At 44.5% G+C, this 26548-nt stretch overlaps 1 protein-coding gene across 1 annotated transcript; it reads right to left on the bottom strand.

Annotated features, from left to right (window-relative positions):
- TRIM42 (tripartite motif containing 42) lies at positions 1-26313 on the bottom strand. Its single transcript, XM_047754774.1, has 5 exons — positions 25781-26313; positions 19222-19919; positions 13054-13877; positions 9517-9741; positions 1-269 (listed from the first exon to the last, which is right to left on the bottom strand). Exons 1-5 carry the CDS (start codon positions 26119-26121, stop codon positions 183-185), a joined length of 2175 nt encoding a protein of 724 aa, XP_047610730.1. The 5' UTR covers positions 26122-26313; the 3' UTR covers positions 1-182.
- Between the last annotated feature and the right edge of the window lie 235 nt (positions 26314-26548).

Raw genomic sequence — 26548 nt, 5'->3', positions numbered from 1 at the left:
TCAGGCAGTTCCTTTTATTGGTTCTTAGTAGACTCCAGCTTAAATGGCTCAGAGGTCCGGGGAACATGGTCTACAAACCCATTGAAGAACATGGTGAGAAAAATACATATACATATGTGTGTGTCTATATATGTCTCTTTTGTGGTGTGTCTCTGAGGTAGCTACCTGCTCTGCGGGGGCACTCAGAAGCGTTTCTGGAGGGCGGTCTGGATATTCTTCAGCAGGCCCCACTTAGCTCGGTTCTTTCCACGCCCATCTGGTGTTACCACCTGCAATCAGAAGCAGAGAGCCATGGCACCAGCCACGAGGGAAACAGCACCTTGCAGGAGTTTGGCCCTGGCTGCAGGCTAGATGCTACACACTTCAGCTCATTAGCTTCTCATGCTGACAACCACATGAGGCAGGTGCCATTGACCCTGTTTTATAGATGAAGAAGAGACTGCGGCTCAGGAAGACAAATAGCTTTTCTAAAGTCCCACAGCTAATACATGGTGGGGGTTGGCATTTCACAGACAAGTCCCACCTCTTTAAGGCAGCTCCCAGGACTGAGTGCTGATGACTGTGTTGGGGTTGGGACCGTAGAGAGTAGCCCCTGGAAACTGCTTTTGCCGCAGCTCTTATGGTTTGTAAATTTCAGCAAGTGTGTGCGATTGTGAGCACCTTGATTGGGGGATGGGGGAAATGACAGTCTCTCATCTCCCTAATCCTGACAATGGTTATGATGAAGGGACTTTTCTTAGAAAAGTGAATGCAAGGAGAATAGAACCAGAACTTGTACATCTGCCAATTGCTGATCTTTGATGCTTCATACCACCTCTGATAACGGTGAATAGTCAGTGCTGCCTAGAAAAGGCAGTTGCATTGGGTCACAGGTCCTCCTAGAAGCACCAACTCAGCTTAGATATGGGTCTCCATGCCTTCCTGTGAAGGTGGTGGACTTTTCCACATCTCCGGTCTGGCAGCATTCCCTTTTCTTCCCGGTACACATTTACTGAGGAGGCACTTAGGGAGTGAGGTTGAGATCCAGAAAACGAGAGACAGCCCATGGGATCTATGAGCTCTGTCTAGATGAATCAGGACTCATGGGCAGATGCGGGGGCAGGGGTTGCAGTTTGGAACGTGAAGAGCAATGTTTGTACAAGGTACAATGTCTCCATATACAAAGGTTTTATGTTGGTATTCAAAGGGAAAGGGCAAAAAATAGAACTATTGCCATTATGCTCTCTAGTTTGATAACATTTATTGTCTTAGAGAAAACAGGGCTTCATGCGAGGTAAAAATCACCTTATATATGTGATGTTAGATTACCCACTGCTGGGTTAAAAATAGAAATAACACAGAGAGATACCCTGATAAGGGTAATATAAATGAGTAAGATAGACACTGCGAACTATCAGGGGGCAATAGGGAATGAATAACAATATGTGACGGGTTGTGAACTGACTCATAAAAATTGGGGACTTAAGTTTTGCCTTAAGTATAGTCCGGATCTCCAGCGATAAAGACTGAGTGTGACATGTGAATAGGGCAGTGGGGATTGAGGTGTCTATGAACAAGAGGATCAGATGAAACAGGACAGAAGAAACAGAGACTAGAACTTGAGATACTTAAGAAATTGAATGATAATTGACATCCCCTTCCCTATGCAAAAAGGCTCAGGTGGTTTTACAAGTGAATTCTCCCAAACTTTTAAGAAAGAGTTGTTCCAGAAGATAGGAAAAGAGTAATAGCTTCCCAGCTCATTTTATCAAGCTAGTAAAATACCAATTCCAGAACCAGACAAAAACAATATAAGCAAAACATTATAGATCATAGATGCAATATTTCAAAACAAATATGAGCTAACTAAAATCAACTATATTGAAAAAATAATATATCATGATCACATAAGGTTTATTCCACGAATACAAATAGAGTACAACATCAGAAGAACCAATGTAATTTATTTCCTTAACGCCTAAAGGAGAAAAATCATAGTATCTCAAATAATACAAAATTTCATAAAGTTGCACAAGCTCTCAGATATTTAGAATCAGAAGGAAGTTTATTTATTTATTTTTATTTTAGGGCTGCACCCTTGGCATATGGAGGTTCCCAGGCTAGGGGTTGAATCAGAGCTACAGCTGCCGGCCTGCGCCACAGCCACAGCAATGCGGGATCCGAGCCATGTCTGTGACCTACACAACAGCTCACAGCAATGCTGAATCCCCAACCCACTAAGCGAAGCCAGGGATTGAACCAGCATCCTCATGGATGCTAGTCAGATTTGCTTCCACTGTGCCAAGACAGGAACTCCTAGTTTCTTTAACTTAATAATGATTATATATCATAATCACCAAATCATAAATCATCATAACTCAATGAGAAACATTAAGATCAGGAATAAGACAAGGATATCAACTTTCACAGGTACCATTTTCTGTAGGACCAATGGCCCTGGCCAAAGCTATAAGGAAAGAAAAAGAAATAAATATTCAAGAATTGCAGGAAAAAAGATAAAATTATCATTATTTATAGATGATAGGATCATATGCCTAGAAAAACAAGTGGAATCAACAGATAGATTCTCAGAATAATGAGAGCTTTTTGAGAGTGCCAGAATCAAGATTAACCTATCAATACAGCAATTTTATTCTAAACTAGCAATACATTAGAAAATATAATCAAATATAAAATAATAATGATATCAACTAAGTCTGTAAAATATCTGATTTAACCAGGAATATATAGTACCGCTATGGGAAGAACTTAAAAGCCCTAGTAAAGCACATAGAAGATGATGTGAATAAAAATCAGACATTACAAAAATATTAATTTCTACCACATTAGAAACAATGTTTCCCCAAACAAATCCTTTCTGGATTTGTTTTTTAAGAAATTCCATTTATTTACTCCAAAATTTATATGAAGGAATACGTTTCTATGATTAGCTAAAGAAAGGAGGGCCTCATTGCTTATCCATTCTAGATGAGGTCCTTCTGTACAGCATAGGGAACTCTATCCAGTCTCTTGGGATAGAACATGATAGAAGGTGGTATGAGAAAAAGAGTGTTTATAGATGTATGACTGGGTCCTTTTGCTGTGCAGCCGAAATTGACACAATATTATAAATCAACTATACTCTAATAAAAATAAAATAAAAAGAAATAAGGGCAATGGGCAGACTTACCTTAGCAGTTCATTAAGACACAGCACAAAGCTGAGGTTAAACAACCATAAAACTAGTGTGGTGTTGCTATAAAAACAGACAAATTGACCAATAATAGAGAGGCCAGAGACACACCCTTAAATATATGGTAATTTAAGAGTCGATCAAAGTGGCGTCTTTACTGTATTTGAACCTTGGAACTGAGAGGACATTGTGGTAGATGATCCTGGGAAACAGGGCCACTAGATGGCTGAAAAAGTACATCCTGCCTAGCACTGCATACAAAAGTGAACTCTAGATGGATTAACGTCCTAGATTTGAAAGGCGAAACTAAAATTAATAAAAAAAAATGTAGAAGATTACCTTTGTGATCTAAGCCTTTTAAAGGACTTTTAAAACTTCAAAAGGTCCAACCATGAAGAAAATAATTGATGACATTGATCACATCAAAATGGAAGATTTCTGGTGTTTTATGAAGTATATCTATGATGAACAAAGTTAATAGGCAAATGTCAGAATGGAAAAGATTTAGCAAGATCTAAAAGCATCACCTAGAATATATAAGGTCACGCTGCAAACCACCTAAAAAAGAAAAATGCAATAGAAAAATGGGCAAAGGATATTTAGTAGGCTATTGACAGAAGAAGAAATCCTGAGAACCCACGAACATATAAAATGAAATTTTAGACAATAAGGAGACATCACTTTATACCTATTGGGCTAGCACAATGGCAGAAAGCTGGATCTTGCCAAATGTAAGTGAGGCTTAGGCTATGGTGGCCCTCATTCATTCCTACGGAAGCGAACATACATGCAGTCAAATCAAGGATGCACATGCCCCACCACCCAGGAATTTCATTCATAATGTATGTCTGATAAGGGCTGAATTGCATCTTCCCCTAATTCACATGTTAAAGTCCTATTTCTAGGATGTCAGAATGTGACTTATTTCCAGCTGGGCCTTTAAAGAGGTGATTTAAGTTAAAATGAGATCATTATGGAGGGCCCTAATCCAGTCTGACTGCTGTCCTTATAGGAAGAGGAAATTTGGACACAGAGAGACACACTCATCACCTGCATGGGAAAAGGCTATATGAGGGCACGGAGAGAAGGCAGATGTCTGCAAGTCAAGGGGAGGGGCCTCAGAAGAAACCAGACCCGCCAAAACCTTGATCTTGGACTCCTGGCTTCCAGAACTGTGAGAAAATAAATTCTTGTTGTTTAAGCTGCCCGGTCTGTACCATTTTGATGTAGCAGCCCTAGCAAACTACTACTATGTCCCAGAGCGACTCCGAGCTCCTCCCCACCAATGCCATGAATGAGGCTGTTCACTGCAGCATTATTGGACATCACCTGGGCGTCCATCCTGGTTGAGTAGACAGGTGAAACGTGGGGAACAGATGCACACTGTAAAGGATGAGGCAGCATTAGGAGTAAGGGAGTAAAAGTCCCTAACAACATGAGTGGATCATAAAAATGCAGCATTCAGGGGGAAAAATAGTAAGACACAAAGTAAGTTACATAGCACAATACTATTAATAACACATTCAAAACAACACATCCCATGTAAGAACACAGAAAAGCAACAAGATACACATAAAACAGATTAGAATGGATATCTAGGGAGGAATGATCACAAAAGGGAATAAATACATAAATTAGAATAGGGCCTTGGCTTCCCATTGTGGCTCAACAGTAACAAACCTGACTAGTATCCATGAGGATGCGAATTTGATCCCAGGCCTCGCTCAGTAGGTTAAGGATCTGGCGTTGCCATGAGGTGTGGTGTAGGTCACAGACACGGCTCAGATCCCACGTTGCTGTGGCTGTGGTGCAGGCTGGCAGCTATAGCTCTGATTTGACCCCCTAGCCTGTCAACTTCCATATACTGCAGGTGCGGCCCTAAGAAGATAAAACAAACAAACAAACAAGCAAAGAATAGGGTCTTGCATAGACCCATCATGGTAAAGCACCACATGCTGAGGTGTCTGACTATTCGACCTTCTATGTATGAAGTTAAAAATGATAGGTCCAGCTTGAGCCTAAATGCTACTCATTCCAGGATTCAAGCCTATCCATAGGGAAAGAAGGGAGGGACCAATAGGGGTCTATTTATGTGAAGGATCAAGGAGCCTTTTGGAAAAGGATGAATTCTAAGGAGATAGAGAAGGCCAACCATTCTGATTTCATTTCAGGTCAGGGAGTGTCTGTGAGTATGTGGGTGGGCAGGTAGGTTTGAGGTAGTGGTTCTAAAGGTGGAATAGAGTGGATCACTCGGATTGTCCTCTAACCCCAGCACCTGAAGATGCATGTCTCAGCCTAAGGCAGAGCATCTGCAGTTGGGACAGAAGAAAAACCAGAAGGGGGATTTCATGAACCCGAGGTAAGAGGCTTAAGAAGGCCAGGCAGCCCTGCTCTGTGGCCTGAATGCAGCCTGAGCAGGAAAGGAGCAGCACTGCAGGGGAGTTGCTGGGACCACTTCCTCTGCACACGTGAGGCAGTCAGGGGGTGGAACCCAGCAGAGACTGAGAAGGCATTTGGGAGGATGGGGGTGGGGTGGGGGGGGGAAGGGTTGCTGCCTTTCCTGAAGCGCTCTAGGGAAACACCCAGAACAGTGCCAGCTGGTGACTATTGTGGGGCCTGAATATTTATCAAGTCTGATGTAACCTGGGGCATCTGGTTATAGATTGTGGTAGGCAGAATAATGGCCTCCCGAAAATGCCCATGACTGAATCCCAGGAACCTGTGAATATGTTATGTTATGTGGCAAAAGGGGAATTAAGGTTGCTAGGCAGCTGGCTTTAAGATGGGGAGATTATCCTGAATTATCAGGTGGAATCACAAGGGAGAGGGAGGCAGAAGGGTATGAGGAGGACTCAGCCTCGCTTTACTGGCTTTGGAAGTGGAGTAAGAGGCCATGAGCCAAAGGAGGTGGGTAGCTCCTTGAAGCTGGACGAGACAAAGAAATGCATTTTCCTTAGAGCCACCAGAAAGCACATAGCCCTTCTCACACCTTGGGTTTCTGATCTGCAGAATTGTAAGATAATAAGAAAGTGTATGGTTTAAGGTAAGCTTCTAATTTGTTACAGCAGCAATAGGAAACTAAGGCACAGGTGGAAGGTTAGATTTGATATGGGGAGACTTCCTGGAGGTAAGGGCAGATTTGAAGTCAGAGGGAGACAATCCAGGGGAAAAGACAATTTTTAGAAATGGGGACCGTGGTCAGCAGGTACAGTGAGATCGAGAGGAAGAGCAGGAGGAGAAACTGAGGCCACAGAGTACATGGTTTACCCCCAAACACCTTTCTCCATTCCTTCGAAAACATCGGGGGTCTTGGATGTTAGAAGCTCTCAACTGGGGACTGGGGGCCAAGAAAGGTGAGTCAGGCTAGCAGATGCCCGGCCTCACCGAGCTTGCCATCTAGCGGAGCTGGGGCTTGGACCCAGTTTCACCCACCTGAGTCTAATCCTCTTCCCAATGCATGATCTTGTCTCACAAAAAAAAAAAAAAAAAAATTTAAAAGTCCCACTCTCAAGGCTGTTGCTTTGACAACATTCTCCAGTGTGGTATCAGGTTCCCAAGGCTGAGTCCACCCTGCCCAGAATTTGCTGCATTTACTCTCTGATTATGATGCAGCGGACAAAGAGCTCCTGCCTTGGATGAGACCTAGATTCCTAGTCAACTCCATCAAGTTGCATGGGGCTGGACACATTCCCTCTCTGAGCCTCAGTTTCCTCATCTGTAAAATGGGGGCAATAACTCCCTACCTTCTGAGCAGTTGGGATGATCAGTGACAACGAGTATAGTGTGTCTGACACAGAGTCAGCCTTCAATAAATGAGACCTTTAAAAAGCGTTAAATTTTCATGCTTCGTGTGTTAAACTTCAAATAAAATCCCTTAAAAAAATCAACAAGCCACTGACTATGAAAATCAAATGTAGAAAAGGTGTTATTTCACTTCCCTCACAAAAGTATGGATGATGGAAATATTGCATTTTGGATAAGAAATGATTCTGCTGCCTCATTACAGCGTTTTAAATGAAACCTTTCAGGAATACCTGCATCGAACGGATGCCAAAGGAAAAATATTTCGATTTTTTTATAGGAAAGAGCTAAAGTCATTACTTTTATGAAGCTTTATAAATGTCATTCAAGCACACCGTCTTATTTTCATTTGCTGCTGAAGCCGTTACTTATGCAAATCATGACAAATGTTAAGGAAAGCTGAGTTTCTCCTGGAATGCTAATATAATCACAAAGAGGGAGGAAGAATTACTTCTGAAGGAAAAATCTATATTGTAGCTCTGCGAGTCAGATAAAAATGAAGCTTCCAGAAAACCTCATTAATTAGTGCTCTGCTCATTTAGACATTGTGTTAAAAAGCAAAGAAACTGGAATGAGTTTCCTTCCCTTATGGGGAGGGCAAATTAATCGCATAAGCACAATTTTAGGGGGATTTTACTTCTTGATTGATTGTAAAAAACACTTAAGAGCTTCCGGGCATCTTATGATACTTTGTAATTATTAATTTTATTTATCAGTTTATTTCTTCACTCTTTAACTGAGACATTCATTCATATATTCATTTGTTTGGCCACATTTTCACTCATGTATTCATTCAATAACCATTAAGAACCTGCTGTATGCACAGTGCTGTGGTAAGCATTGTGGGAGAAAGAAAGACGAACGAGACATGAATTTTGTCTTTAAGGAGTTCAAAGTTTACGAGGAATGACAAACTAAGAACGGCTGACACACTTCGGTCTCCCTACCTCCATCCTGTCCCTAGCATCTAAAAATGACCTAAGATACTTAAAAATAAATTAGTAACAGCACTGAGGGCCCTTTGTGGGCAAGAGAGATCTGAGGAATTTCTGAAAAATGAGAAAGCAGTTGGAACTAGACAGAAGGAAACACCCATTGTCAAAAGGACATGCAATCAAACCTGGGAGCAGCTGTGGGTGTTCCATGCTCTGGAGAGAAGTGTGTCAAAAAGAACTGGCTTCTGGGGCAATTGACTGCCAGAGTGTCTGGTTGGGGTGTAACAAGAGGAGCAACTAGGGAACATTCTCAGCCCACGTTCTTGTCCTTCCCGCCTGAGTGTCTGACCTCTCCGGGGGTGATGGGGAGGGAGTGCTTTGGGTGCTGGGCTCCAGAAGCAGAGCTTCATGATAAAGTTAGAGGACCCTCACCTCCAGGAGACTTGCTTCTAGTATACCGACCAACAGCACAGTTCCTGCCCACCCTACATTCTGCTTTATCACTAGAGGTAGCAACCAATCAGAGTCTCTTCTGCAAACACTTAACCAGAGCCAAAGGACATGGAACTAGTCAGTTGTGTTGGTCACGCAGAGGTTGAGCTATGAACCTCCCAAATATGCAAGCCGAATGTTTAGGGAAGGAGAAACAGAAAAGCTAGCTGAAAACGCAGATTCAGAGAGAAGTAGAGCTGGAAGAGGGGGTGGAGAATTGATTTAGGGGTTGAGAGAAACTGATGACCCTCCAGTTTTCTTGGGTGTCAGACGTCTGCCCTGGCTGGAAGGGCTCTCACAAGACTCGCCTCTCTCTGCACCATAAGTTTCCCTTTTCAAAAGCTGAAATGGATTTATTCTCTTTACTTCTAAAGAATCCCCCAATCAAGACATAATCTACTCTGATTCCTAAGAACACCATCATGGTTGTACAGTAAGATAGCTCCAGGCTATTGATATTTTTCCTCCCTTTCTCCTCTGAATATCAATAAATTTATACCCATGAATGTATGTCCCCTGGGGATATAAAGATGAACAAGCCTGGCATCACAAAGAAGATTGGAATCATCTTGCCCTTTTTTGGGGGGGAGTCCAACCTGACTTGCTTAGCAGCTCTTCTCTGACTTTCAGATAGACAACGAATATTTTTTTTTGTTAAATTGCATGGGCCATATTAACACTAAGATATATTACTCACTGTATATATGCTGTATTTATATTTGTTAAATCTGACACTGTATCTTTGCTTTAAGTCACCACTGGGGCTAACATTTAACTATTTTTTTTGTTTGTTTGTTATTGTTCTCCTACCACAAATTTTTGTTTACTAGACTCTGAGCTCCTCAAAGGCAAGCATTATGTCTTATTTTCCTCTGAACCTCTAAATTCTAATGCAATACCTGGCACAAATGTTTTCTGAATCAAACTGAACTGATAATTCTCAAGCCCCCTTTGTCAAGTTGGTCAACACCAGGGCCCTCTCTGTGCTCTTGAATTAAGTTTTCTGGGAGTAGAGGAAGGTGTCATTTGGTGGATTCCACGATCTCATGATCATCCTAATGGAGCTGCATCCTAAGCTGATCAAGAAAATCTGTCAAGAAATAGTGTACACAGTACCTTGCAGATGTCGCTCCATTGCCCAGGACCGTTATCATTGATGGCTCTCACTTTGAACAGATACTCAGTGTTGGGGGTCAAGTTGTGCAGCTCCAGGCTCTGCTGCATTATGTCTCGAATTTGTCCACAGAGCTCCGTCCGCACGTTGTTAGGAGGGGAATTGACAAGTTCGTAGAATTCCATCTCAAAAGAATCCACGTCTTCTGTTGGGCATGTCCAGTAAACCTAGAGAGATATGAACATGCCATTCAGCTCTCTTTCCCTTGAAGATCTGAGTCATCAACTGTCTGTGGGGTGAATTTAAACTGACTTTTCCCCTCCAGCTGCTGAAGACTTTGTTTTATATTTTTATTTATGTATTTATTTTTTTGCTTTCTTAGGGCTGCACCCACAGCATAGGGAAGTTCATAGGCTAAGGGTCGAATTAGCTGCAGCTATGGCTCCATGCCACAGGCAGAGCAACTCAGAATCCGAGCCTCGTCTGAGACGTACACTATAGCTCACAGTAATGCTGGATACTTAGCCCATCAAGCAAGGCCAGGAATTGAACCTGCATCCTCATGGATACTAGTCGGGTTCATAACCTGCTACTCCACAACGGGAACTCCTCCAACTGCTGAAGACTTTGAGTCAGACCTAGTGCAGCAGCCTTGAAACGCTGTGTGATGAGTCTTGATGTGATGCTTGCAATGCATTTCAAGGACAGATGCAGTCTCCTTTGGCTTTGTTCCTGTCTGTCAACATGGAGGTGATGACCCAAGCACCATTTTTGGAGCACCTACTATGCATCAGATTCTGAGTCAGACAAACTGGTCCTCACAGCTCCCTGGTGGGGGAGGAGATTTTATTATCCCATTTTACAAGGGAGGCTCAGAAAGGTTATATTTAGCAATTCCAATAGAACTACAGAATACTAGAAGTTGAAAAGTGTACCTACTTCAACCATCTATTTTATACACAAGGAAGAGGAATTCCAAAGAGGTGAAATGACTTACCCACGTAATGGGGAATATATGTTCACACGCAAAGCATAAAACGTCAACTCTTAAAAGAGGTTGACGTCAATTAGCAGATTGTGCCTGGCGTATAAATATTTTATAATGATTGTATTTTTAACCAGATATTGCATGCTTTATTTAAATTTTAACAAATTATATGCTATTGCATATAAAATTAATTATATATAATAATTATAATTACTTTTATAAGGATGTAAATTTTAAAGTTGTGCGAATGCATTAATTTATAATTATTTTTATATATTTACACTTTTAAAGCTTTCTCCATTTTATAACTTATTAATAAAAATTGAATTTTCTGATGATCAAAACATATTTATTTTAAGTATGTACTTGGAAAAGACAAAAAAAGTGTAAGGAAAGAAAGAAAATTAACATTCTTCATAATCCCACAATTCAGTTAATAATTCATTATTATTTCTTTCCAATTATGGAATACACACACATAAATATATATATAATTTGGATTATATTGCTTTGATTCCTGCTTTCTTTCACTAACTACGATTTATATATTTCCCTATATCATTAAAAATTCAGTAAAACACCACTTTAATAACTGCCCTGTAAATGATTTACTCCTTTTATAGTTTTAACATTTAGGTTGTTTCTAATTTTACACTCTAATAAATAACGGCGCAGTGAACACTTTTGGGCATGACTCTTCATCTGAATTTTTAATCATTTCCTTGGGAGGGATTTCTAGAAATAAAGTTGAGTTTTTATAAAAAGAAAAAACTCTTTAGGATTTTTAAGATACCAAGTGACAAGTTCTAAGACTAACTCAAAGAATATTTCCTGTGCCAAAAGAGGACTGTTAAGTCAGCCATCGCTTGAGAGAGATGCCAACAAAGATTTCATCTCCTGCATCACTGAGCGTTAAGATTGCTGTATGAATTCCATCTCATGATCCGGAAATAGGGATCCATGATATTTTTACATCAAATACCACTGTCTGGCAGTAGGTTTAGCTGTCTTATCCTGAGAGTCAGTGACTTGACTGGGTTTTCCCATGCAGCCTCTCTTGAGCACATCGAGGGACCATTTACCATTTACCCAGGTGGCTGGGGTGACCTTTCTCTGAGCCCAAGTATAGAGAGATGACCAGTCCTTCTCTTCCAGAGCAAGATCCTGCCCACCTCCCAAGTGGTCTGAGTTGCATGGAGATGAGACCTAATGCCATCCTTGAGATCGTGTCATATACACTGCAGGCTTTGCTGACCTAGTATCATTTGGAAATGCAGATTCAGCTGCTCAGGTGTGCTGTCTGTGATATGAAGGGCAGAGATACTTTGGTGAGTCTGACAGCCCATGAGAAGGATATATTCTACTTTGCAGCAAGATCATGGAGTCCATGATAGATGGCAAATCATAGATTATGATGATGACTCAGGAGGATAGAGAAGTAAGGCTTGGTCAGTGCCTGGCTTTCATTTCTTGCGTTTAGACCCTTGCTACTGAAGTGTGGTTTGCAGACCGGCAGCAATGCCAACACCTGGAAGTTTGTTACAGTTGCAGAATCTCAGGGCCCACTGAGACCCATTGAAGCAGACTCTGCATTTTAACAAGATCCCCACGTGCATATTATTGTTTGAAAACCACTAGTTTAAGCTTCAAGGATACTAAGTCTTGGTGAGTATTTTCAGATCATAGGGGCAAAATGTGGGCTCTGCCACTTGGAAGCAGGCCATGGGTTGGCTTGGGAGATGTGCCTTCAGGGAAGCCCAAGAAGAGGCAAGATGTGCTGCTCTCATAAGATACCTTTTTTCCTACTGGGACTTTAATAAAACATTCTATAAACAGTTCACTTTAAATTCAGCTGGATTTGAAAGTAATGTTAAGAGAAGGGCCATTTGTTCGTGTTAGGCCAGAAGGACAAGGGAGAGTCCTGTCCCCTGAGGCCAGGCGATGGCAGAGGTTTGTGAGAAAGCGACACTCCCACCGAAAAAACAAAAAACAAAAAACAAAAACACACACACACAAAAAAAAACAGCTGAATTTCAGGAGATAAGAATTGGAATTTTATCCGGGATTATCCTTCTAATCTTTCCAAATCCAGAAGCGTCCAGATATTTTCTTTAGAAAAAGTAGCAATTTAGAGGAATCACAGCTAATATATAATGGAGCCTGCATTTCTAATTCCAATTTCTGCACTCCCTCTACTGCTACAGGCTTTTCTCTGGGAAATACTACTCTCTCTGAGCAGTCTCTTTCAAATTACTTTGGTTCCCAAGCTGCATTCTCTGTCAATAGAGAAGCTGCCTTTGAAGTGGCATTGGGGTTTTCAGATGTATCTCTGGCTATAAGTTAAATATATTGTTTGGTTTAAGCCAATCTTGGGCTATTCATGATTTCAGGAACTTATTCCTTTTGAATGGCTCAGCACAAAGGGTCCAGGGGAACAGACTTGAGTGACCCTAGAGGTCAAAGAGGTAAGTGCAACCTTTCCTGACCCCCCATCTCCATGCCATGGCCCACACCCTCCCATCTTCCCTGAGGGGCCCAGAGCCTTTCTTACCTTGGCAGCTCTCGGATATACCAGAGTCTGGTAGATAATGATGGGGCCTGGAGTCTTCACAGAGCCATCACTGAATGAGTACCAGTTGTGGAAGCTGCTGCTGTTCTGGACAGGCTGGTTTTCTACTCCCGCACTCCAGTATGTGTAGAGGCCGTCTGTGGGCTTGGCAGGTGCGGCTGACTGGGCTCGTCCATAGGCCTCCAGACCCCCCTTTGTCTTCTCACAGCTGGGGCCACTGAAGGACAGCAAGGAGGAGCTTCGCTGGTATATCTGCTGGTTGCCGAAGCTGTGGGTGCTGAAAGTGACCTTCCTGGCAATCATCATTTCTGAGTGCAGGGGATAGGGGGATGGCAGGGAGTCCCCTGAGGAGCACACCTTCTTGGGACCTGTGGGGAAGAGCTCATGGATGGCACTGGAGAGCTCAGCAAAGTCCAAGGACATGCAGGTCAAAGAGTGTAGCCGAAGCTGTGGGTCGGGCCTGAAGGTGCTCTGGATGCCGTCCTCAATCTGGTCCACCAGAATCTTGGCCGACTGTAGGAACGCCACCTGCCCTGTCTCCTTCAGCGCTTCCTTGGAGTAGGCAATCAGGCCATCCATTTCGTTCACTTTCATGGTGGTGACGTACACATATTTTTCTATCTCCTTCTGCCTGGCCACTTCCAGATTCTCTATCTGCTCCATGATGGCTTTCTCTTTCTCCTGGAGAATGCTGCGCAGCTTGAGAAATCCAGTTCTGATCTCCTTTCGCTTTACCTCCTTGTCGGCTTTAAAGCTGTTTTTTAAAATGTTGAATTCCATGAGGTCATTATCAATCTCATATCGGACTGCAAAACAACCAAGTTGGTTATGTCAGCTCAATTGTTCATTTCCCCACGTGTCAAAGCCCGTGGCAAACTGGGGCAAATTAACTCGGGCTCCAAAGTAGTGGGTGGAAAGGGAGGGAAGCCACGTGGAGCTGGGCTGAAAGATGCTAGCATAGGTTTATAAAGTGAACATGGCCTCGCTCCAAACGGCCTGCGCTTCCTCCTACACTTCCCTTGGGTATGACAGCTGTCCTTCCCTGGCGTACTTCTAGTTAGTAATCCCTGCTGCCCTAGGTCTGAAGTTAGAAGTTCAAGGCCACCCTTGATATTAGTTTTCACCAGATTTCACTTGTCAGTACATTGAATTTGAGAAGAGGTGATGTCACAAAGTGGTTTTGTGGCAATGGGATAAAGTCTAAATTTCTCTTGACTACTTCCAAATATTGCCTTGCCCCATTCACCAAAACCCAGCCCTAAACAACAGCGGCAAATCAGCAAAGTTCCCTTTTGCCGTGGCTGCTCTCTGACTTATCCTTTTTCTCCACTGGGGGCTTTGACTCCTTTGGGTTCATCTAGGCTCCCTCTCTTACCTATTCTCCACTTCCTTTCGAGAAAGAGTCTGATGTTACACCTCAATGAGAAACCAACTCATTCTTCAGTCTCTCACATGGCATTTGGATTTTAAGATCACTTAGTCATTCAACAAACATTTACTGGACACCTGTTCCATGTCTCATGCCTGTCTAGGATCTCGGGATACAGATATGAGTATGAAAAGGCACCAGTGCTCCAGTGTATCCTTAAACCAAACGATACCAGGTGCAGAGGATGCCAGGGCAGGGTGAGCACATGGTGACCTCTGTCTATGAAGTGGCAACTTTGTTGGCTTTAAAGGGTTTCAGGCATTAGGCAGTGATTTGAAGAAATGTCATCCTTCTATAGTCTGTTCTAGAGGAAATGTCCTTCCCATGAAAGGCTGACTCTGGTGCATTGCTAGGCTATAATTTACTCTCCAAATTTACTCAGCAGTGGGGGTGACCAAATTGTGGTTCTTAACATAGCTCTGCCTGGGTACACAAGACCATGACTGCCTTGGGTACCACCATGACCAGGGTGTGTAGAGATGCTGGAAAGATGTTTGTTGAGTGATAGCCATTCTGTCCTGTTTTCTAACATCTCTGGGGTGAATATCAGCAGTGTTGCTCTCTGGCCTACTTTCTGAAGCCCCATTTCCTTTGCCCACCTCTTCCCTCACACTGGCCCAGAGGATGGAGAGGCAAAACAGATGGGGGCTGAACAGGAAGCTCTTAGGACGTGATTACAGCGTGTTGAGAAATGCTCTCTGTCTCCCACCCCCATACCATATGCAAACTGTGGCTTAGAGCAGCTGAAATTCCACTTTATGCATTAATTCCTTTGACTCGTCAATAGTTACTCACTTCACTTTTTTTTTTTTAATGTCTTTTTAGGGCCGCACCTGGGGCATATGGAGGTTCCCAGGCTAGGGGTCTAATTGGAGCTGTTGCTGCCGGCCTGTGCCAGAGCCATAGCAACGCCAGATCCGAGCCATGTCTGTGATCTACACCACAGCTCAGGGCAATGCCGGATCCTTAACCCACTGAGCGAGGCCAGGGATTGAACCCACAACCTCATGGTTCCTAGTTGGATTTGTTTCTGCTGCACCACCATGGGAACTCCTAGTTACTCACTTGAATAGGAAATCCCTTGTTTCATTAGGGAACAGTCAGGCTTCTAGAGAGCCAGTTCTGGAGTGATAGGATAAAAATATCTTAGATCAGAGAAAGAGGGAGCACCAGGAGAAGAGAAAAGAAAGACGAGGCCAGAAGCACATCCCCCTCAATGCCCCTTACAAATACAGCAGCTTTGCAAGAGTTGGTCTTAGAACAAAATTAAAGTCTCTTTCAGGCAACATACTTAAAATTGGCTACTATTTATTAAACATTTATTTAGATAATATCCTTATATGATTATGTATCACACATATGGGTCATATCCATATATTATCATACATTATCCATATCTTCCTATGAGGAAGATACTGTTCCCATTTACAGATGGGCTCAGAAAGGTTAATTGACTGTTCAGTGTCACACAGCAAGTAACTAGGGAAAACCAGGGCTAATTCTATTTATCCACCTCCAGACCCTATGTTCTCAATTGCTCCAGCTGTCCTTTTCTACACAAAGCAAAACAAAACAAAACTTCTCTTGGCCTTACCTGCTAAGTGAATCCACCTGAGCTGGGGCTCAGGCATCCAAGTGAGACAGTTTGCAGCTAGGTTTACAATCTAACAAAGGGAATCTTCTGGGGATCTTTTTAAAAATGCTGATTCTGATGCAATCAGTATGGGGTGGGGTCTGAGGCTCTGCATTTCTACTAACATGCTCCCAGGTGATGCCCGTGCTGCTGGCCCTTAGACCATACTTTGAGAGGAAAGGAGCTCAACTTCTGAGCCCCTTTAAGCCAGTGGTTCTCAACTTTGGTGTCACATTAGAATCACACGAGAGCTTTTGAAAAATCCTCATTGCTTAGCCTGCATCTCTGTAGGGATGGGATATGGGTATTTGCTGTCAGTAAACCTCTGTGCTGGTCTCAATGAGCAGCTGGGGTTGACCCTGAGGCTTTCAACATCACCCCAAACTGGATCTTCTCTCCAGAGCCCAGAGTTTCTCAGAGTGTGTTCTCAGATTGCTTGCTTTTGAATTGTATGGAGATCTATTAACAATGCAGATTCATAGCACCTCCCCAGAAAGTCAATGGAGTCCTTAAGGGCAAGTTTGAACCCTGGTTTAAAAAAAAATTTTTTTAACAAGGATGGACAGACTACATTCTTTAGCCCTGTATCTGAATGGTATATGAATGGATATGCCATGAAAGTAGCCCCTTCCCAATGGCTGAGCTCTCTGGAATTTGTACTGATGTCCCTTCATTGTCTGGCTTTTAGGTGTCCTGGACTTTGAGAAAATGATCCCAGGTTTCTCCTGTGTTAAAGACCCAGGCTTCCTAGGGTTGCATGGGGCTCTCAGCAGGCTACAGGTAGCAGCCCCTTCCCTAAGCTGAGGCTCCAGAAAATCCAGCCAAGCTCAGACCATGGGTACCACCTTAAAAAACCCTCCAGGAATAATGGGGGTTCTACTGGCCTGGCAATATGCTTCCTGTAGGCTTTCTTTAATATAGGGGCTTCCCTGGTGGCGTTCCCATACTGAATAAACCTCAGCTGACAAAATGTTTTCAGGTATGGGGCAATTGAGAAATCAAGGTATTCCTGAAACATTCATGCTGGGGAGAGGTCCTGGGGACATGGTTAGCAAAATCTGACCCACCTGTATGTGTGCTGGGACCTTTCTGTGTAGCTCAGGGGAAAGTCGCCCCCTTCTCATCTGTCCAGGCATGTTTGTATGGACAATGAACTATCTAACAGGGGAGAGCATAGGTTGATCTGCTGCACTCTGGTCACTTGCCACTAGGCCACTACTTAGGGAAATAGACCCCAAGTAGGGTGGTAGTGGTGGTTGCCATTGTTTTTAAATCTATCTTTAGATTCTGGTCACTCTTCTTTTTTTTGCGTGGGGGGAGTGCTGCATGTGCAGCACAAGGACGTTCCCAAGCTAGGGGTAAAACTGGAGCTGCAGCTGCCAGCCTGCACCGCAGCCACAGCAATGGGAGATCCAAGCTAGGTCTGTGACCCACACCACAGCTCATGGCAACACTGGATCCATAACCCACTAAGAGAGGCCAGGGATCGAGCCCACATCTTCATGGGTACTAGTCAGGTTTATTTCCGCTGAGCCACAGCGAGAACTCCTGATTCCGGTCACTCTTCAGCAGAATAGGTTAAGTGAATGCTAGGGAACTGACATGGGCTTTGGAGTCAGAGAGACTGGGTCTGCCACTTACTAGGGGCTCTGTGCCAATTACAGAACCCCAGTTGTCTCAACCACAAAGGGAGTTTTAATGCCTATACTGTAAGATTTTTGAGAAGATTAGACATAATTCTTCTAAAAGGCCTGGGTGAAATAGATCTCTGTTCAAAGAATCTATTCCCAGGAGCAAAGAGCCTAAAAGGATCCCTGAGATCCTCACGTCTAACCTGCTGGATATACAGCGAGAAATTACTGGGCTCTCTGCTGAACCCTGTAAGATATTGTTGGACTGGGTTCCTTCATGAAAACTTGTCAGTTTCTCTTATAGAAACTATATTACATGTAGCCAATGTCAAATAACCACGCACAGGCAGGCAGGGGAAAAACAAGCTGTTCACTAGAATGTTATTGACTATTTCTGGGTTTTCGCATTATTATATATTTGCTACCAGTTCATTTGCTTTGTTGCTTGTAACTTTGGGGGAAAATCTGTTGGGGAAAATGTAAAATTGAGGTAACTCTCAACACTGCCAATTCTTTTCCCCTTCAAACTGAAGATAGTGAAGAAATCCAAATTTAGTGGCAAAACACCTTAGAAAGGCTCACAGAACTTCAGGATACTACAGGATCAAACTCTCCATTCTCCAAAGGGGAAAATGAGGCCCAAGGTCATGAAAACTATAACCAATATTATAGAATCTTTATGTACTTATTATGTGTTAGAGAGAGAGTTACTACTATTATAATAGGGAAAAACAAATCTGACTGTATTACATCTATTCCTTTTGCTTTACCTACCTTTGTGCTCTGTTGCCTGTGCTTAGTCATGCTGGCTTTGCACCTTTTGTAAAAGCATGCTGGCTACCTCCTAAAAGATACAGGATAGCCTATTCTGAAGGCTCTGACCTTTAAGAGTCCATTCATATAAAGATAAAAAGTTGCAGTACTGAGAATACCATGTGTTTGTTGTAGGTTTACATAAACATTGTGACCTAACCTACAAGTAAAGCTCTAAGGACAAAGGATTCTGACATGGAAAAGTTTGCAACAACAAATCTCCTGCCTCCTTCAAGTTGCCATTAAAAGGGCTTTGCTGAAACCCTTTGGTTTGGTTTTGGGGGTACCAAGCACCTGTCTTCCTGTACAGCTCCCCAGTAATCCTTTCTCTGCTCCAAACTCCAACATTTCCTCAGTTGGTTTGGCCTTGCTCTGTGTGGGGCATGTGAGTTTGTCGTCAGTGACGCTATTATCCCCATTGTATAGATAAAAAAGCCAAGGCGCAGGGAGGTTAAGTGGCTGGCTGGTAGTTGCCAGGTATGGGTACCAGGCCACTGACTTGCGCCTTGCTCAGTGTCTCCCAGGGCTTAGACTGCTCTGCCAGGTGGAGGTAAGGCTCTCCCTAAACAGATCATCTCCAACCACCTTCCCCATCAGTTCCTGAGCTAGGAGTTGTGGAGGGAGGGAGGGCGGGGTAGCAAGACCTGCTTTGAACTTGGCGATGGCGCTGAAGAGTGCAGCAGCCCTCTCCGAGCAGGCATCGATGAGGCTGACAGTGTCGTGGCCATTGTGGAAGGAGGTCTTACAGAAGGTGCAGAGCAACTCGTTGTCGGTCCGGCAATACTCGATGATCCGGCTGGATGGGTGGTGGATGCAGATCTTCTCATCCTGGTCTTCGGTGCTGGTGTCTACGAACACGTGGTCCTGCATGGCCACGTCCGAGTGGAAGGTCTTGAGGCATTCGTTGCACAGGTTGAGGCGGCAGGTGATGCAGCGCTTGTAGGCGATGCGCTGGCTGCGGCAGACCTGGCAGACGATGGGCCCACTGGAGCGGTCAAAGCGCCACTTGAGGTAGCCGTGCTGCTGCATGTAGCGCTTGGTGAGGCGGCCGCGCAGGTAGTTCTCGGGCAGCTGCATCTTCTGGCTGTAGGGCATGCAGTGAGAGCGGTTGCACACGGGGCAGATGAGGATGAAGAAGTTCTCGGTGACCTCGGCGTGCTTCTGCAGGTGCCGCAGGCACTTCTCGCATAGGCTGTGGTGGCAGGGCAGCATGAAGGAGTGCAGGCGAAGCCGGTTGCAGATGGGGCAGGACAGGTGGCTGACCAGGTTGCTGTTCGGGGGCATCGACTTCCCCTCATCCACCTGCGTGTCGCTGCTGCCAATGCGCAGGGCAGTCTTGGAGCTGAAAGGGGAAGCAAGCACAGGACCTGAGCAGGTAGGCTCCCTTTTCCCACCTCCAAAGAAACCGGGGCCATCACTGAGCCACCACATGATGCACATGAGTGGTGGGGGGAAGGGCTGGGCAGTGCCACGGTGTCTGGGTTCTAGACCCGCCTCCACCATCATTTAGCTGGGTGACCCCAGGTAAGTTCATTAACCTCTCTCTTTTCTCTTTGTTATAAAATTAGTGCTCACCTGTTAAGAGTTTTTTGGGAAAATTAAAATTGATATAAATACCAACATGGCCTTACAGTGGTTCCCTGAAACACAGTAAATACTATGCCACTGCTTGTTATTCCTGAGCAAGAGAAAAACAGCTGAGACTAGTCCTGTATTGTCAGCTGGTTCTTGGGGTTCTGTTGATCACTGATAATATCACAGTATACCCACAGCAGACAAGGCCATTCCGGGACATTTTGGAACAAAGCAGAAATGAGACCACTTCATCATGTCTGAACTCAGGCAAAAGCAAGAATATTGTCTAAACCACAAACATGACCCAACATCCCTTGTCCTGGTTAAAGGCAGTGACTGCTGCTTTTTCACTAGTTGCAGCATTAGGCTCAACTCTGTTCTTCCTTCCTTCTAGGCAAGATTTATTAACATTCCCAATAGGAGATTTATCCCTGTGTCCTCACCTAAACCCTGGAATGACTTACTGATACCTTCTTACCGAGACACCTCTCATTTGCTCATGGTGTATGCCTCACTTGTTGCAATGGGCCAATACCCCCAATCTCCTCCAACTGTACTAGGTGTGTTCTTGGTGGGTTTTGCCTAGAGGGACACAGACATCATTATTATCTGGATGGAACACAGAATAGAATGGGTAAAGTGTTCTTCCCAGGATACCAGGAGGTCAGTCCCTCAGCCAAGCCTAGCAGCTGTGTGTTCTGACCACCACACCACAAGTATGACTTAAGGCACCAGGTACTCAGGGCAGGTTACAGACGGTGGAAGGCACTGCCTTAACAGTTGCACCTTCGAGGTAAATTTTTTCACCTCCCTCATCCTCAGTTTCCTCATCTGTAAACTAAAGTTCACACTCTTATTTCCTGCATGAGGATTTTAGAGTCTTCCTGAGATAGTCCAGGGTAAATGCTCAACTGCTGGGTTGTAGTAAGCATTCAATACATGGCTGCTGTGATGATTCGCTGCTGCTCTGAGCCAGCTCACGTCCACAGCTGGGGAAAGCAATGGTCAAGTCCACGAGAAACATATGCTTCTGCTGTATGTGTGTGTTGAATCTTTTCTAATAACTGGGGCTGACTTCATATAGTATAAGAACTATAGATGAAGTAAATGCATGCTCGTGAAATTCAAGTTCACATTCTAAGAAGCTACAATCAGCGCAAAAGCAGTTCATGAAAATAAGTGAATTAGTCATGAGGATGGAGGTATAAACAGATATGTAATTTGTGACTATTCCTGTTTCTTCTTTTCTGTTTGTATTAGTGATGCCTGGGGGTTGAGTTTGACACTGTGACTATATTCTTTTTTGCTTTCTCCTTTTTGAAGTCCCTATACACCTTTGGCTCCTTCCCCATTCCCTTAGCCAGGGACCCAGGTCTCAGAGCCCAAACAGTCAAGGGTGATGACCAAACATGCTAGAATGGGGTGGCCCTGTGGTGACAGTGTCCCTTTGGGAGACTCAGGCACCTGGAAATCTCATCCCTTAGAGACTTGGCTGCAGGTGTCCTGGTGTTCAGGCCTGCCCTAGACTCAACCTTCTCAGCCTTGCTCCTTTCTTCTTTCCCAGCCTCTCTGCTTCCTCCTGCTCGAGGTGTTGAAGTGGTCACCTGGAGGGGCAGGGCAGTTATACACACGAGAGCTGGATGGACTTCTCTAGTTTGATAAGTTGGGACTCTGAGAATCAGGGTGTAATATAAAGGGAGACAGCACGAGAAATCAGAAAGAAGGAGGGAGGCAAGTGTTGGGGAAAGAGAAAGAGAGAGAAGGGAGACAGGTATTAATGACCCAGGGAGCTGGGGTGGAGATGAAGAAGGAAGTGAGAAAAAGAGATGAATAAGGCAGAGGGGATGAAGGAGATTAGAGTGTGGCTGGATGAGCAAGATGCGGAACGGGGAGGCAGTGGTTCAGACCCCGGGAGAGACGCTGGAGGGAAGAGGAGCCTCAGTGTACCCAGTGCCAACCTCCTGACACTTGCAAGAGCTTCTCTGACCATCACTCGATAGCCTTAGGCTTGGCCTTGGGTGTTCAGTGGCCCAGGTTCCGTGCCAAAACAATCACCATGGTCAGCAGCCTTGTCTTCTTGTTGAGATAACTGGCTTCTGCTCCTCTGTATGGAAATCACCTCCTCCCCAATTTGGGCCTGTTCTTGTACTTGGGTTCCCATTGTATCACCTGGCAAATCTCCTGGTTTCCCTTCTGTTCATTCTGGGACATTTTGTACTTCAGAATCACCTGGAGGCAGGGAAGGATTTTAAAATTCTGATTTCCAGGGAGTTCCTGTTGTGCCACAATGGAAATGAATCCAGCTGGTATCCGTGAGGAGGTGGATTCGATCCTTGGCCTCCTTCAGTGGCTCAGGGATCCAGTGTTGCTGTGAGCTGTGGTGTAGGTTGCAGACGCAGCTTGGGTCCCGCATTGCTGTGGCTCTGGCGTAGGCTGGCAGTTGCAGCTCCAATTTGACCTCTAGCCTGGGAACTTCCATATGCCATGACTGCAGGCCTAAAAAGCCAATTAATAAATAAATAAGTGAATAAAAATAAAATTCTGGAGTTCCCGGCGTGGCGCAGTGGTTAATGAATCCGACTAGGAACCATGAGGTTGCGGGTTCGGTCCCTGCCCTTGCTCAGTGGGTTAACGATACGGTGTTGCCGTGAGCTGTGGTGTAGGTCGCAGACGTGGCTCGAATCCCGCGTTGCTGTGGCTCTGGAGTAGGCCAGTGGCTACAGCTTTGATTCGACCCCTAGCCTGGGAACCTCCATATGCCGTGGGAGCAGCCCAAAGAAATAGCAAAAAAGACAAAAAATAAAATAAAATTCTGATTTCCAGGTCAGCCTCCCAGCCAGTGAAATCAGAATGTCTGGGGATGGGGGCCGGGCATCAGCAGTTTTTTTGTTTGTTTGTTTGTTTGTCTTTTTGCCATTTCTTGGGCCGCTCCTGCGGCATATGGAGGTTCCCAGGCTAGGGGTCGAATCGAAGCTGTAGCTGCCAGCCTATGCCAGAGCCATAGCAACGCAGGATCTGAGCCATGTCTGTGACCTACACCACAGCTCATGGCAACGCCGGATCGTTAACCCACTGAGCAAGGGCAAGGATCGAACCTGCAACCTCATGGTTCCTAGTCAGATTCGTTAACCACTGAGCCACGACGGGAACTCCCATCAGCAGTTTTTAAAGACCCCTCCCCCCAGGGGATTCTAATGCAAAACCAAGTTTGGGAGCTACTGGCCTAAGCTTCTGCCAAAGCACCCATGCCCTCCCTCCCCTGTTGAAATGGGCTCCGTGGCTCTGGACTGCTGCTGTGCAGAACGTGGGGCAGCTGAAGGGAGTGTGCTTGCTATTTTCTGCATCTTAGAACTTCTGAACTCCCATCCAGAACCCCTGGGTTCTCTATTCATGCAAACACCAGGAGGGGCCCATGAGCTGAGGAGGCCCCTTTATTAAACATCTGCTAAGTGCTGAACTGCCAGAGAGATCATGTTCCTCCCCTGAATTCATGGAACCTTTGCTCAGAAAATCATTTTCCCATCCTTGAAAGACTTCCAATTTGCCTTTCATTTTTCTGCCTCTCCAAGTGCTGTCATCTTAAAGTGCTGAGCTCTGGTCTTTCCCCGCTAAGAAGTCTGCCCCTGCTACTCCAGAGTCCCCTCATGTGTGACATCCGGAGACCACTGTGCTCAAAGCAGGAAGAGACTATGCAGTGCAGGACACCAAGTGTTAATGCCCTAAGGGAGTAATTGAGACCTCCCTTCTGTGACTTCTGGCTGGGAAGAGAAGGCTGATCAGAGTTCATGGCCATCTGGGGAACCTGTATAGGCCATAGGGATCAAAAGTGACCTGCAGAAGTTACTGCTTTTCTGATAAGTATTGCAGATATCAAGGGTTCCAAGGAGGATGAAGAAGAGCCATTTAAATTTTGACATCACGTGATAGATTTCAGGGCTCTTATAATTCCTTATACCCCCTGAATCATGGCAGATACCTTACTCTCCATTTTGCATGACAGCATTTTATTTATTTATTTATTTTTATTATTTTTATTTTTTTGTCTTTTTTCCATTTCTTAGGCTGCTCCTGCGGCATATGGAGGTTCCCAGGCTAGGGGTCCAATCAGAGCTGTAGCCACCAGCCTATGCCATAGCACAGCAACGCAGGATCTGAGCCGCGTCTGTGACCTACACCACAGCTCACGGCAATGCTGGATCCTTAACCCACTGAGCAAGGCCAGGGATCGAACCTGCAACCTCATGGTTCCTAGTCAGATTTGTTAACCCCTGAGCCACAATGGGAACTCCTGCATGACAGCATTTTAAACACAGACTCTGTGTTCCAATCTGACTGCATCTTACTAATTGTGTGATCTTGGGCCACTCAGCCTCCCAAATACTTGGTTTCCTCATTGGTGTGGTGGGCCTGGAGTAAAGATTACCTGGGGTCACCCATGCAATATCTGGTAGATTGCTTTTGCATAAAGTATTAGCTGTTAGTATTTTGTAAAGGTGAGAGAGGTGGGGTTCTGGAGAGCACAGCACTCACACACTGGGGGGAGCTTGGATTTGGAACTCAGGTCTACACTGGTTAGTGGCTATTTAGGACACATACACTTAATTGCTACAAAATTCTTTTTCTTTTCTTTTTTTTTTGTAGTTGAAGTAAGTTTTATTACTGCATTGTTAAACATAAACCCAAAATATTTAAAATAATAACACCATTGGATATATACTTTTCCTATTACATTAAGTACAAAACAGATTATTTAAAGTTTTTTTTGGTGTTTTTTTTTGTTTGTTCGTTTGTTTGTTTTTTGGCTGCACTTGTGGTGTGTGTATGTTCCTGGGCCAGGGATTGAACCTATGCCATAGTAGTAACCAGAGCTACAGCAGTGACCATGCTGGATCCTTAATCCACTGAGCCACCAGGGTACTCCCTATTTATATTATTTTTGGTTCTTTTATTTCCTTCCAGTTTGAGATATAATTGACATATTGCACTGTATAAGTTTAAGGTGTTCAACAGAAAGATTTGATTTACAAACATCATGAAATGTTTATCACAGTAATTTAGTGAATATCCCTCATCTCATACAGATACAAATTTAAAGAAATAGAAAAATAATTAAGATTTTTTTTCTTGTGCTAAGAACTCTTGGGACTTATTCTCTTACCAACATTCATATATAGCCTACAGTAGTGTTAACTGTATTTATCACACTGTACATTATATCCCTAGTACCTATTTATCTCATACCTGGACATTTGTACCTCAACTGCCTCCATGCAATTCTCCCCTCCCTACCCCTGCCTCTGGTAATCACAAATCTGATCTTTTCCTATGAGTTTGTTTATTTGTTTTTGAAGTATTACCGACCTACAACAGCTTCTGTTATCAGCTTCTGTTACACAACATAGTGATTAGGCATTTCAAATGATCACCATGATGTCTAGTTACCAAAAACTATGTAATACCTTTGTAGGGTGACATATTGTAACTAGACTTATTTACCACCAAATTCTTGGCCTCCTTTTTTTAGAAAAAGAGATGGAGGGTGGGGGTACTGGCCTGCCCTGTCCCAGCTGGCGGAGGGCCCCGTTTTCCTGAGCCCCAGTGGTCCACGTGTGGGTGTGCGGCACTTACGAGGTACGGATGCTCCTGAGGCGGCCCTTGTGGAACGTGATGGTGGCATTGCGGCAGCAGCGGCTCTCATAGTAGTGGCACTGGAGGTTGCCGCTGGTCGTGCAGCAGCACTTACAGTTGGGGTCATTGGCCCAGGAGCAGCAGCACCAGTGACAGTTGGGGTTCTCGGAACAGGTGCAGTGGCAGCACTGGCAGTTCCGCTCGTCCTTGTAGGGGCAGGGAAAGCAGGTGCAGTTCCGCTCCGAGGTGAAGAGGAACTTGCAGCACAGACACGAGCATAGTCGGGGACAACATCTCTGCCATGTACAGCATGGAGAGCAGACACACATGGCAGTCTCCATGTCTGCTTACATGATTGCTACCGGCCTCCAGAGTTCTTGATGCCTCCCCCACCAAAAGCCTGCTGTCAGTTCTCCTGTGGAGGGGGTCCCTCCTCCCCTGATGAGGCCTGTCAGCTTGGAGGTTGCAAGAGGTTGGCTGTTCTGAGGACTTCACAGGTGGTGTCCCTGATAGGAAGCTCATGGGCTAGTATTTATGTAGATCAGCCTGAGGCCATTTGCTTATGTCACAATCCCTGTGTCTCCACCACGTATCACTATACAGGGTGGGGATTGGCATCTGGGGTAGTGGCAGGTGGGCTGATGGACACTCCCTACTTCCATAGGACCAGCTCCAGAGGCGGTGTCAAAGCAGAGAGCATCGTCAAGGTTCAGATGTTGCTTGTCACCTTTTGGGTTATGGGGTGGATTTCAAAAGCTATTTCTCTTT

Source organism: Phacochoerus africanus, chromosome 1 (assembly GCF_016906955.1).
Source record: "Phacochoerus africanus isolate WHEZ1 chromosome 1, ROS_Pafr_v1, whole genome shotgun sequence".
Classification (NCBI taxonomy): domain Eukaryota; kingdom Metazoa; phylum Chordata; class Mammalia; order Artiodactyla; family Suidae; genus Phacochoerus; species Phacochoerus africanus.
This window is presented reverse-complemented; position numbering and strand designations above follow the sequence as displayed.